Source organism: Plecotus auritus (assembly GCF_963455305.1).
Source record: "Plecotus auritus genome assembly, chromosome: 12".
Classification (NCBI taxonomy): domain Eukaryota; kingdom Metazoa; phylum Chordata; class Mammalia; order Chiroptera; family Vespertilionidae; genus Plecotus; species Plecotus auritus.
Window position 1 is genome coordinate 36342270 of NC_137778.1, and position 14259 is coordinate 36356528.

General features: G+C 36.9%; 1 protein-coding gene across 8 annotated transcripts in view; it reads right to left on the bottom strand.

Annotated features, from left to right (window-relative positions):
• The window catches only part of SYCP1 (synaptonemal complex protein 1), a 103455-nt gene that overhangs the window by 52274 nt on the left and 36922 nt on the right, over positions 1-14259 (bottom strand). For 7 of the 8 annotated variants that reach the window (XM_080649158.1, XM_080649155.1, XM_080649151.1 and 4 more), the window contains 9 exons: positions 14053-14096; positions 13818-13874; positions 12536-12700; positions 11172-11239; positions 8739-8812; positions 6290-6348; positions 4613-4682; positions 3420-3493; positions 133-241 (listed from right to left, as the gene is read on the bottom strand). In XM_080649158.1, the coding sequence (XP_080505284.1) occupies positions 133-241; positions 3420-3493; positions 4613-4682; positions 6290-6348; positions 8739-8812; positions 11172-11239; positions 12536-12700; positions 13818-13874; positions 14053-14096 (720 nt within the window). The remainder of the gene's footprint in view (positions 1-132; positions 242-3419; positions 3494-4612; positions 4683-6289; positions 6349-8738; positions 8813-11171; positions 11240-12535; positions 12701-13817; positions 13875-14052; positions 14097-14259) is intronic. The other variant, XM_080649152.1, reaches the window with a different exon arrangement.

Below are 14259 nucleotides of genomic sequence, written 5' to 3' on the forward strand. Positions count from 1 at the left end.
CAGGTTCACCCAGGCTTGGAATTACAGTACTAGAAAGCATTACAACGAAACCGTAATGAAAGCCAAAAATTAAAGCATAACAAAGAGGAATACATAAGACACATTGTTATATTTTATTATATAAATTCTTACTTATTTTTTCTTCTAATTGATTCACTTTATCTCTGGATTCCTCTAGCAGCAATGTTAACTCTTTTATTTTATTTTCTTTCTCATTGTTTTGGATCAATAGCAGTGATACCTAAAATTGAATATTTAAATAACATATTATAGATATGAAAAATAAAACATGACACCTTAGCATTTATCATCACCTATGATTATTTTATGTACTTATTTATATGTTTTTATCTGGTTGTGCTTAGTATTTAGTACGTGCATGCCCAAAAAATCCTTTATTAAATGAATGAAGAAACTATGGCAGGTCCTCAAAAATGATGTTTCATTCAATGTTGTTTCATTATAATTTTGATGAGATGACGTAGGAACTTAACTTTTGTTTATATCAATTAGCCTATGGTAAATTGGTTTCATTATACTTCGTTCCAAGAACATATTGATGACATTAGATGAGGGTTACTATAATATGACACACCCAATATTATAGTATACATTTTAACTTATTACTGAAGAGATTATATAATAAAATCTACTTGGTTCATTTATTCCATAAACTAGAGACCCGGTGTATGGATTCGTGCATATCAAAAGGAAATTAATTAGAAGGTGGCCTCGGGGCGGGACTGGGCAAGAAGGGCTGGACATGCCCTGGAGCCAACCTCCCAGCAATCCCTCCCAGCCAGCTGCAACTGAGGCGGCGCTGGGGCTCAAAGGGCATCTGCAGAATGAGCAGCGTCCCTCTGGCAGGTGGGGTCCCTTGGCCTGGCCTGCAGGGATCGGGCCAAAACCGGCAGTCCAACATCCTCTGAGGGGTCCCAGAGTGTGAGAGGGCACTCTGCAAAGTTGCTATCACTCGGCAACTCCTGCGTTGAGCATCTGCCCCCTGGTGATCAGTGCACGTCATACCTACCTGTCAGCCAGTCACCTAGCCTTTTATATATATAAAAAGATATTCTTGAGCATCTACACCATTCTAGAAACCATAATAAGCACTGAGTACAGAGACATGAAGGAACTAATCTTCAAAAAACTCATAGCTTAGACTAGTAGGCAAACAACTCCATTTGAATATATTAGTAATAGGGCAAAAAGATTACAGGAATTGGGAAAGGAACATCTTTATCAATCTTGGGGGATGTAATAAAAAAGTAATCCTTCTCAGAGAGGACTGAATAGAGTATTACAAATAGAAATTAATTAGGCAAACATGGGGAAATAAGCATTCTAGACCAACAGTTGCCAACCAGTGGTCCTCTGTGAGGTCCGAAAGGTTGGCGACCACTGGTTTAAGGAAATCTTTGGAGCAGCAGTCGCCAACTGGTGGTTTGCAGACCACTGGTGATCCATGAGGTCCGAAAGGTTGGCAACCACTGTTCTAGAGTCATACAAGGACATAAAGGATCAAAAGATCATGATTCATATAGAGAACTGAAAATATTCAGATGGCTAAAATTCTGAGAGGGGCAGGCGAGAAGGTGGAGTTGCCAAGGAAGTTATGGATATTGGCGGGCAATAAAACAGGCCTTCCGGCCCTGACGAGGAAAAAAAAAATCCTATATAATAAAAGCCTAATATGCAAATTGTCCCCTTGGTTGGTCGTTCGACCAGGAGTTCGAGTGGGAGACCAAGAGTTCGACCGCTTGCTATGACGTGCGCTGACCACTAGGGGGTGGCACAGAACATGGCAGGCATCGGCAACGCGCTGCGACCTCTCTCCAGCTACCTGGGGGCGGGGGTGATGAGGAGGAGGTGCAGTGAGAATGTGGGGTGATGGCTGAACTTGCTGTCACTCTCCCTGCTACCCTCCCCCGGGATGCCAGGGCTTGCGAGCCAGGGAAGCCTTCGAGCACAGGTGCCAGGCGCCCGCAAGGAGCCCGCCCCGCACCTGTGCAGCCTCTTTCAGGTGAGCTGGGCCGCAGCCGCCGGGACTGCAGGTGCTGGTCAGGCTGCCCGTGGGTTCACGCAGGAGCCGGTCTGTGAGGTCAGCTGGGAGAGAACACGCTACACATCCGGCTTCTGTGCAGCGCCACTGGGCAGCCCAGAGGCCCACATTCGCCCTGGCCCACAGTGTCCGGCCACGCTCACCACATCTCCATGTGGGGACTCAGGCACCGTGACTCAGGTGGAAGGGGGCGCCTGGGGGCCCAGTGGGCCAAGGTGCTGCCCAGGGCCCAGAGGTCAACTGGGACCTGCCCTTCCATGCCATACGCTCACACTTCGATTGCCGGCCAGACCTAGGGACCGCACCCGTGCACGAATTTTATGCACCAGGCCTCTGGTAGTAGTAGTAATAATAACGATGACAACATGTAGTAGTCCCCAGTAAAATCACTAGCTGGCCATACCATCATTTTACAGTGAACCCCAACAATCTATAAGCTCTGCCCATATCCCCAAAACTCCAACAAGCTTTTTAAAACTGCATTCTATTTTTATGTTCTTTAGAATAAGCACATTTTTAACTTTTAAAAAGACCTCCTTTTAGAAATCTGGTTTAAAAATTCAGTTAAAATATAGAAAATTGCTAACTCAAAGTATCTAAGCATGACACAAATTATTCTAACATTAAACCAGAACTAAAATAAAACTCTAATATCTTCTCTCTGTACTTTCAATTAACTTTTGCTACTATTATTTAAGTAGATATTGTTATTATCTATCATTACAAGGTATCATGTGGCAAATCAGAAAAGAAAAACTGAAAAAAATAGGAAACAAAGAGGATTCCTTTCTATATATTGCTTTCCACTGAAACGCAGAAGGCTTGAAACTGATAAAGTTGGCCTAATAATTATCTGAGGCCAACATCCTTGTGATGTCAAAGAACAAAGACTTGCCATTTTTAAGTCTAACACTATGTAACATTAATAGAAAGAAGAAGAAAAAAATTTTTAGTTCACCTTCACTGGTGTCATGAATAGTATATTTCACAATAAACTACAAAATGTGGGCTGAGTGGTCAATGTGGGAGAGTGATCTTTACATTTTATGAGGTTGTTGTTTGAACAGAAGTTATCACAAAATAAACTATTTCTGCAGCAATGTCCTATTACTCATTAGTATAAATAATGTAGAAGATTAATTTTTTAAAAGGACTAGCATTCATCATATGTGCATATTTGAGTCCATGGAAACTAATTCTGCTAGGGAAAAGGCTGAATATTTAAATGTATATAATATTAAAATTATCTAATAGAAATTTATCATGCAGTCAGCAAATATACATTTCTTTTGAAATTTTAAATATTTTATAAATTAGCAAATACAAAGTATACAGGAAGTTAATTTTAAAAACATACCTGCTTTTCCTTGTCATTTACTTCCTTCTTGTATTCTTCTTCAAGATGTTGGATTTTTTCATACTCTTCCTTTACTTTAAAAGTAAAACAAATATACTTTAACATCCTATATAATAAAAGCCCAGCAACTGAAATGGCAGAACAACCAGAGACCAGAACAAGCACGCCCCTCACCCCAGCCGGCAGCCCCCCAGCGAGCAGTTAGGGGCAATCAGGCAGGCAGGCAGAGTGGTTAGGGGCGATCAGTCAGGCAGAAAGAGTGGTTAGGGGCAATCAGGCAGGCAGGCAGAGTGCTTAGGGGTGATCAGGCAGGCAGAGGTGGTTAGGGATGATCAGGCAGGCAGGCAGGTGAGTGGTTAGGGGCAATCAGGCAGGCAGGCAGAGTGCTTAGGGGTGATCAGGCAGGCAGGCAGAGGCAGGTAGGGGTGATCAGGCAGGCAGGCAGGTGAGTGGTTAGGGGCAATCAAGCAGGCAGGCAGAGTGGTTAAGGGCGATCAGGCAGGCAGGCAGGCGAATGGTTAGGGGCGATCAGGCAGGCAGGCAGAGTGGTTAGGGGCCAGCAGTCCTGGATTACGAGAGGGTGCAGGCTGGGCTGAGGGACTGACCCCCCAACCCATGCACGAATTTCATGCACCGGGCCTCTAGTATTAATATAATTGTATCAGAAACAAAACTTAAATTTTTGAAATCTACTTAACTAGATATCAAACCCCAAATGTTTCTAACAAGCAAAAACTGTTTTCTTGGTAATTTTAGTAAAATAGTGAATTTAATAGCAAAGTAACAATAACTTAAGAAAATTCTACTTTTATATAGCACATATATAAAAGTTCCTTATAACAGATTTTAAATACATATTGTTATTTTTACATGCAACTTCACCAAGAAATGTAAAAATAAGACCAAATCACAATTCTAAAAATTAAATACAAACCATAATAAGTTTTATTTCAGGAAAAATGTAGTTTTGAAGCCAAAAACATATTTTTTAACATATGTCAATTCACTGTCACATTCCACAAGATTCTGAGAGGCTTACAAAATCACATACAATACAAAAATTAAAAGAGTTAGGCATCAAGTTGAAGGTATAAAAACATTAACACATTAACAGAATGTAATAAAAATATAAACAGAATCTAATGAAAATGTTTTTATATTTATAAAAATTAAAAATTAAATAGGATCCCTACATTTAAAACGCATTTCTAGTCTGGAATTCTCAGCTTGTACACGAAGTTCCTCAAAAGCTATTATCATTTTCTGAAATACAAAGTTTTAACTTTTAAGAATCATACTTAAGACTTTTTTAAGTAGCTTTCTTCAAACTATATAAATATCAATACATTTCTATTATATGGTCATTAGATTTAAAACCATACAACTTTGCACAATGAAAACCCTATAACTTTCAATAATCCAGTAACTTGTAAAAATGTATTGTCTATTGTATTAGCTTCTCAGATGCTAGGTACTACAGACAAGTTATATAATATCAAACAACAATAAAAATGATTACCACTTACTTAATAGCCTTAGTATCAAAATCTATAATCTTTACTTTTACTTAGTTATTTAATATATGTCTTCCCCACTAAAGCATAATCTCTGTGAGGTTCCTTCCCATAGGAGTCCAAATTACATGTTCATCATCTGGCAGCATGAGTTCAGTTCATTCAACATGCAACAAATCTTGATTTGTAAAATTGGATGAATTTATTTATTCAATTCATAAATAGTTACTGAGTATCTATTATATACCAGGCACTGTGTTAGGCACTTACAATATAAGAAAAAGTCCTTATCCTACTGAAACTAACTTACATTCCAGAATAAAAAAGAATACACACACACATATGTACATCTGATAATTGTCATGTATTTTTAAGTGCTCTTCAGAAAAGTTAAACGAGGTGAAGAGATTAATAATTTAATAGAAAGATATTTTAGATAAAGTAGTAAGGTGGTAATTAAAAGGAAGAATAAAGCTTATGAGGTTGCATAAGATCCTGGACACAAAAGTTCTAGACCAGTGGTTCTCAACCTTCCTAATGCTGCGACCCTTTAATACAGTTTCTGATGTTGTGGTGACCCCCAACCATAAAATTATTTTCGTTGCTACTTCATAACTGCAATTTTGCTACTGTTTTGAATCGTCATGTAAATATCTGTGTTTTCCGATGGTCTTAGGCGACCCTGCTAACAGTTTTCAACCCATGGGTCACAACCCACAGGTTGAGAACCGCTGCTGTAGAGCCTAAGACCATCGGAAAACACAGATATTTACATGACGATTCATTAACAGTAGCAAAATTACAGTTATGAAGTAGCAACAAAAGTAATTTTATGGTTGGGGGTCACCACAACATGAGGAACTGTATTAAAGGGTGGCGGCATTAGAAAGGTTGAGAACCACTGTTCTAGACAAAGGGAATAAATTGAAAGAACCAAGATCAGAAAGAGCTTAGCAAGTTTGAGAAACATAAGAGTGACTACAGCAGAGAAGCAAAGTGGAGAATGACAGGAGATGAGATAAGACAGGTTAAGCTGGAACCAGATACATTAAACTACTATGTTTTTCAAATTAATGATTTTGTGTCACAATGTGCTAGTGTCTGACACAGAATTAATAAATATTTGATAAATTAAGTTAAATAATGTCACTAACATATAAATTCAAAAGCTACCCAGTAACAAATATTAACACTCATCATATAGAACCTGGGGAATTTTATTGGTGATATTATCATATGTCAACAAATAAATAATAATCCCTTTGGCAAGAACAGTTTTCTATATCTTTGTAGCTATCACTCTACTTTGCTTAGAAATAACTTTGTTTAAAATACTAAATTTTCACTACCACTTACCTCTATGTTATTATTTAGGTCCACATAAACTTGCCTAGTTTCTTCCCGTTCATATTCATCTATTATTAATATAAAATATTTAAAATTAAATTTTAAAACACTTATGATGCCAACAAGATAAGAGTAAAATGCCTCAGAAAACATTAAAATTCTGTGTTAGTTATATCTTACGAGCCCTTTAAAGTAGCACCAAAAGCAGTTTCATAGTGAGGCATGGTTATACTTCATATCAACCTCAAAAGCTTGCTGCTGTTCAATTATCTCTAATTTCCTTTCATAAAATTACTATCTATAAATTTATTCTAGTTTTGTAAAATATATTTATAATTTTAGCCTTTACAATGAATAGAGGTTTAACAACTATTCTATAAAGTATTTTTTCCCTTTGTATATTCAAGATTCATGAGTTACATGAAAGGTAGAGCTTGCTCTTGTCTCTTGTTCTGTCTCTGAGGAGGCAGAAAGGAAGAAAAGCCTTAAAATAGGAAGAGTAAGTTTAAGAATGGCCCCAAAGAGAAACCCCGTATGAATCCCTTATGACCTTTTTGTGTGTGGTTTTAGGTGAGCAATGATTCCCTCTAACTCTACTCAAGCCTTCAGTAAAGTCAGTAAAACTTAAGAGTTGGTAGGTAGTAATGTGGGGGATTAAGGTAGAAGGCAGTATAAGAAAATGTGGTTTTTCCCCTAAATGAGGCCAGCAACACAGAAACCACATTGAATTGGCCAGTATTAGTTCCAGATTCTCAATAACAGCTGCAAAACAAGAGAACAGCAGCTATGGCAGACTCAAATGTCAACGAGGAGTCAAACAACCAAAAAGAAGGTACATGAACGACTTTAGAAGAATGTAAGTCCTCTAAACCCTTCAAAAATACTGGAGAGCCCAGCCAGCACGGCTCAGTGGTTGCACATTGACCTGTGAACCAGGAGGCCGTGGTTCAATTCCCAGTCAGGGCACATGCCCAGGTTGCAGGCTCACAATGTGGGGTGTGCAGGAGGCAGCTGATCAATGATTTTCTCTCATCAGTGCTATTTCTATCTGTCTCTCCCTGTTCCTTCCTCTCTGAAATCAATAAAAAATATATTCAAACAAAAATACTGGAGAGATCTCTAAACTAATCATAGCACGTGGAGCTGAACTATTTTTATTTGAATATTAAAAGCCTGGAAATCTTAAGGAAATAGAGGCAGAACACATCAGTGTTTCAACAGAAAGATAGTTCAAACTTCTAACTGCACCTATTCACTGTCTCATTTTCACTACCTAACATACAGCAACAACCCTTCTTTATTCCTCAGAAACTATTTGTACTAAAGAATTGCATTCTATCACCAACACCTTCAATCTTCCCACTTTCACAGACTGGGCCTTAGACTCAGAGTTTCCCTGGTTTCAACAACCTGTGCAAAGGAGCATGGTGGGATAAAGCACAGAAAACCAGGGGACCTGGTTGGGTCATGATGACAGGTACAAGGAACAACTCAGCAGCAACCCATGTGGACCATTAACTGAATACTAATGGAACTGATAAAAGACTCAATGGCTAGATGACTGAAAAACAAATGTCCCTCTCTACCACATGGTATTACATACGCACTCCCAAATTTAGATATAACCCCAGGGAAAGGGGAAATTTTCCCAAATTCACTAAGATTAAGTTTTTTCATGCCAGCAGAATCAAAGCATTATGATTTTTATAAATTAAGATTTTTAAAACATTTTAAGATATAAAAATTTTGTGCATGCTTGAGTTTGTTGACTAAAATTACTAAGAATCATATACTCTACAAAATTTACCAGAATACCAAAAAGCCAGCAGAAGGGGCAGAAAGAAGACACAACTGTGCAAGGTGAAAAAAAAAAACTGCTAAATGACCTGCCATACAATTATAAATATGAAAAGAGGATTCAACCACTAAACCAAGGGAGGTAAATTAGGATCAAACTCAGTTTATCACGTAGTTTATTTAGTATAGATAGTTCTTGCCTTTATCTATGATGTATAAGGGAAGAAAATCTATATGATACCTATGAAAAAATACTTTCAAACAAAGGAAACAACATGTCTATCACTGAAAATGAACTCTACAGAATCCAGATGAAAATTTCAGAAAATTACTAGATGTTCTCAACAGAACCAAGATAGTATGGCCTCAATGGGAGAGGAAAATACAGTCATAAAGAAGGAACAGGCCACACATATAATAAGGCAAGTATTAAGAATTTTTTAAGAAGAAAAAACCATTCCTCCTGTCACATCAAGATATAACCTTTAATTCATTTAAAAGATCACCTAAAAAATGTTTAAAAGAGTTTTCAAACCACCATCTGATCTGACTTAAGAGAGCCTAAAACTAAATGGTGAAAGGACTATTTCTTCCACTCTGAATCCCCACATTAAAATAATAATAAAATGATAAAATCACATAGAACAAGAAAGATATTTACATTTTTTTGTCTTTTCTGCAGATCTGGTACAGGTTTCTTTCAGTAAATTGCATAAATGCCTTGTAGCATTATTCCTGGAACAAATGAAACAGCCTAAGTTTAATCTGATTGCAAGCAAAACCATATATAAAAGAGTTATGAAACATTATTTTTACAATTTTTAAAGGAATTCTTAAACATATTTTGTATATATCATATTGTTCATGACTATGTGAAGAAAAAATGGGCTAACTGTACTGTTAGTGAAACTGCCTCCCTTAAAACTAAAAGGAATAACTCCTTAACAAGTGTCTACCCAAGTAGCTACCAATAACCTTTTATAAGATTTGCCTAAGGGACTAAAGGTCAGAAGAGAGGGTTGGACTTTTCATAAATATTCCAGCTACCTTACCTTCAAAAACACAAAATAGGTAATATTCTGACTAGCTATTCATTATGTGAATAACAATAACTCTGATCACCTCAACAGATGTTGAGAAACTCAATATTCACTTATGATAAAAACTTCTCAACAAAAGTGGGTACAGAGGGAATGGTACATCAACATAATAAAGGCCATATATTACAATCTAACATCATACTCAAGGTGAAAAGCTGAAGCTTTTCCTTTAGATCAGAAACAAGACAGGGATGCCCACTTTTGCCACTTTTATTCAACATAGTATTAGAAGTCCTAGTCAGAGCAATTAGGCAAGAAAAGGAAATAAAAGGAATCCAAATAGGAAAAGAGCAGGTAAAACTGCCACTATTTACAGATGACATGTTATTATATACTAGAGGCCCGGTGCACAGATTCGAGCACCAATGGGGTCCTTTGGCATGGCCTGCAGGGATCCAATGCCACCTGCCGCTCCCACTCATCCCAGCCCTGCTGTGCCTGCCACAGGCTCACCCCCAGTCAGTCCCTATTGGGAGAAGCTCACACCACTGCAGTGGCACTCACCAGCCGTGAGCCCTGTGTCTGGCACCTGTTGGTCAGCTGAGCGGTGATACCACTGTGGGAGCACACTGACCACCAGGGGGCAACACCTTCATTGATCATCTGATCTGCCCCCTGGTGGTCAATGCGCATCATAGCGACCAGTCAACCAGTAGTTCGGTCACTTAGGCTTTTATATATATACTAGAAGCCTGGTGCGCAAAATTCATGCACCCCTCACTCCTTACCGCCCGCCTGCTCGTTCCCTACTGCTCGGCTCACTGCTCCTTAATGGCAGGATCCTTACCGCTCGGCTCGCTGCTCCTTAGCGCTGCCACGGAGGCGGGAGAGGCTCCCGCCACCACCACTGCACTCACCAGCTGAGCCCGGCTTCTGGCTGAGCGGCACTGTCTCTTTGGGAGTGCACTGACCACCAGGGGGCAGCTCCTGCATTGAGCATCTGCCCCCTGGTGGTCAGCGCACATCATAGAAACTGGTCGTTCTGGTTGTCCCACCATAACGATGGCTTAGGCTTTTATTATATAGATAGAAAGAAAACCCTAAAGATTCCACCAAAACAACAAATAGAATAAATAAACTCAGTAAAGTTGCAAGATACAAAATCAATATACAAAAATCAGTTGCATTTCTATACATTAAGAAAATGATCCCATTTACAAATGCATCAACAAGAATAAGATACCTAGGAATAAACTTAACCCAGGAGGTTAAAGAACTATACACTGGAAACTCTAAGACATTAATTAAAGAAACTGAAGAAGACAAATAAATGTAAAGATATTCTGCACTCATGGATTAGGAGAAATAATATGTATAAATGTCCCTACTAGCCAAAGCAATCTAGAGATTCAGTGCAATCCCTATGAAAATTCCAATGGCATTTTTCACAGAAATAGAACAATCATAAAGTTTGTATGGAACCACAAAGACCCTGAGTAGCCAAAGTAATCTTGATAAAGAGGAACAAAGTTGGAGGCATCACACTTCCTGATTTCAAACTATATTACAAAGCTATAGTAATCAAAGCAGTATGGTATTGGCATAAAAACAGATATATAGATTAATGGAACAAAATAGAGAACCCAGTAAGAAACCCAAGAATATACAGTCAATTCATTTATGACAGAAGAGTCAAGAATACACAGTGGAAAAGGACAGCCTCTTCAATAAACATGACTTCAGACAACAGTCACAAGCCCAGGTTACCTGTATCTCTGACCCACTGGCTATATACATCAGAGGTTCCCAAACCCTTTTCCTTAGGTTCAATTAATTTCCTAGAATGGCTCCCAGAACTCAGAGAAACAATTTACTTACCAGATTACCAGTTTATTATACAAGTATATAACTCAGGAACAGCCAGACGGAAAAGATACAAAGGGCCAAGTATTTGGAAATGATGTGGAACTTATAACAGAAAGTGCTCAATAAATTTTTGTAAATTATTTTAATAATAAATTTGGAAAGAACAAATTCATTAAATTATTACTTACTCTTTTATTAAATCTTTATTTTCTTGAATTCCTTCTTCTAATTTCAAACTTACTTTTTCATTTTCAAACTAATTTACAAAACAGAATAGTTCATCAAATATTGCTTAGCAAAATAAATGAGCATAACAATCAGTGTAATATGCAATTACACATGTAGTATACATCTGCTTAAAGAAGTGACTATAATTGTAAATCTTTTAACATATAGTGTTTAAAATATCAAATGCTTTTGCTATGTAAACAAAGCAAACAGTATTTCTTTGCTAACATGCTATGATGGTCCATAAAAATTATTTTCTTTGAACACCAAAAAGCATTTTTTTGTCACAGCTTATAGATTTCCCATAAGACAATGGGTCTCACTTTCATCAACCTAAAATCAAGTTATCTTTCCTAAACATTTTGAAATAATGTTTTATCTTCGTCCTAGCCCAATGTTGTAGTTTCTCAACATTTTTCTATCACTATGCCATGAAAATTGAAGCTAAACAGTTTCAAATTTAAAGTTTCATCTATAAATGTCATATTACAATGTAATAAAAGACATTTGTATTAAGTAAAACATCATCAGTAACAGGAATAAAACTTAATCAGAATCATTAAATCATTTCCCTAATCATTTGCATTATCTTGTGCAACTCATCCTGTGTCCATCCTAAAGTTGAAATGCAATTAATATCAATGAAACTTCAAAAAACCAGTCCTTAAAATCTACATCACAGAAACAAGATAAATGCAACTTACCCTGAAACAATACTGTTTTATTAATATATTTTTTATTGTTGATAGTATTACAGGTATCTCCTTTTCCCCACCATTCTCTCCTCCTCCCAGTCCCTTCCCACCCCTCACCCCCAGGTCTTCACCACCCTATGGCCTGTGTCCATGGACTATGCATATACATATGTAAGTTCTTTGGTTTATCTCTTCGTGTTCCCCCAACCCCACATTGAGGTATTTTAGTCTGTTCCATGCCTCCCTGCTTCGGGTCTTACTTTGTTGGTCAATTTATTTTGTTCATTAGATTCCACAAATAAGTGAGATCATGTGATATTTGTCTTTCAACATTCTATTTTAAACTGTATTATAAGATTTATTATACTACATTTTTAATTCCAAATCACATACACCTGTAGTTTTTTTTTTAAATATATATTTTTATTGATTTCAGAGAAGGAAGGGAGAGGGAGAGATAGAAACATCACTGATGAGTAAGAATCTCATTGATCAGCTGCCTCCTGCACGTCCCCTGCTGGGGATCCAGCCTGCAACCCAGGAATGTGCCCTTGACCGGAATTGAACCTGGGACCCTTCAGTCCGCAGGCCAACGCTCCATCCACTGAGCCAAACCGGCTAGGGCATACCTGTAGTTCTTGAATGGCTTTCCGCTGTGCTTCAATTATCTTTCTACTTTCTTGCAACTTATTTTCTTTCTGCTTCAGTTCAGAGTCTACATTCACTTTCCACTTCTTAATCCTTTCAGCCTCCTTATACAGTTTTGAATATAGTCTGCTCATTGGCTCTGAATTCTGTTAAAAATAGGTTTTCAAAGATTGTTAATTGTTCAAAATGATAGTATAACCAAACCTACTGAAAATATCCATGAGTAATAGAATCTGAATATTTGAGACTAAATCTCTCCTCAAAATATATGCCCTAATAGCATAGTGAAAGCTATATTAACTTTTTTGTACTCTTAAGGCAGTCCCTAGTTTCTTTACTTCACAAAGTTACTGGTCATTTGACTAAGTTACACCTTGCTGAATAAAATCAAATAACTTCAAAATGAACCTAAGCCAGAAGTTAGAAATATTTTAGTCAAGAAGAAAATCTAGCTGGTGAAAAGCTAAAATAAATCACTGTACATGAAATCTATAAATTTTAACAATGGTCTTGAAACATTTTGGAAATATAAACATTTGAGGGTTAAATAAAGAACATGAAGCTTAAAATACAATGACAAGAAAAATAATAGTGAACACAAGATCTTTCATTTAGCCTGAGATTTTACTTGGATATCCTGCATTATTGATTTCTACATTACAAGGTAAAAGCCAGAGTTTTGTTTTGTTTTAAATCACACTGATTTCTGCTCATTGATGCTCTTTATTATCAAAATATATAAAATAAGTTCTATATTTTAAAATTCTGTGATACTATAATCCAGGAACAAACACATAGTACTTTATTATTTTATTAGGTCATGGAATTTCTCATTTTAAAGACATGTATGTGCCATTAGTAAGAACATTTTTACAACTAAAATCAAAAGGATAGCAAATCCTACAAATTCCTTAGACAGTAAACCAGCCAAACAATCATACCTATTAATAAAAAAATTATAAAATACTGGATTTGATTCTCAGCCTTTTCACATATTGCATCCATTTTCCCTCTTCTATTCTTGATTTCTATGGTTTAAATTTAAATTGCCCCTAAAAAGCAGATGCCATTATAACCCAGGAAAATACAGAAGCCTAGAGTTTCAGCAATTTTAAATGAAGAAAAAAAGAAGGGGGAAATCAAAGAGTATACTTTAAAACATTAACCAATAGTTCTTTTGAAGCCTCAAAAGAAGAATATATAAATAATAACAAATGATACTCTAATTGCAAGAAATTTCATATGAATGGGAAATCTTCTGACCTCAAAATCAGAGTCCTTTAATCCTTCCTGGTAATGACAACTGTCAGAACTATCAACCTAAAAAAATGAGTAAATGTTTCCTGTAAGACAATATTTCTGATGAAAGTTCCTACACTGTAGCAATTAAATACTGAAGAGTAGTAATCCAACAACTAAAGAATTTTTTTCTTTTTCAAGCAAGCAATTTAATGCCTAAACAGATTATATCTATCTATAGGCACTATACTTAACTGACCTGTTCAAGCATGGGCAAAAAGTTAACTTTTTGTAAAGTAGCACCTGCAAGATAAAAGACAGCAGATATTAAGTATGTGAACACCTTTTTTTTTCAATTTAATAAATCTTTATTGTTCAGATTATTACAATTGCTTCTCCTTTTTCCCCCCATAGCTCCCCTCTACCCAGTTCCCACCCCACCCTCTGCCCTTACCTCCCCACCACT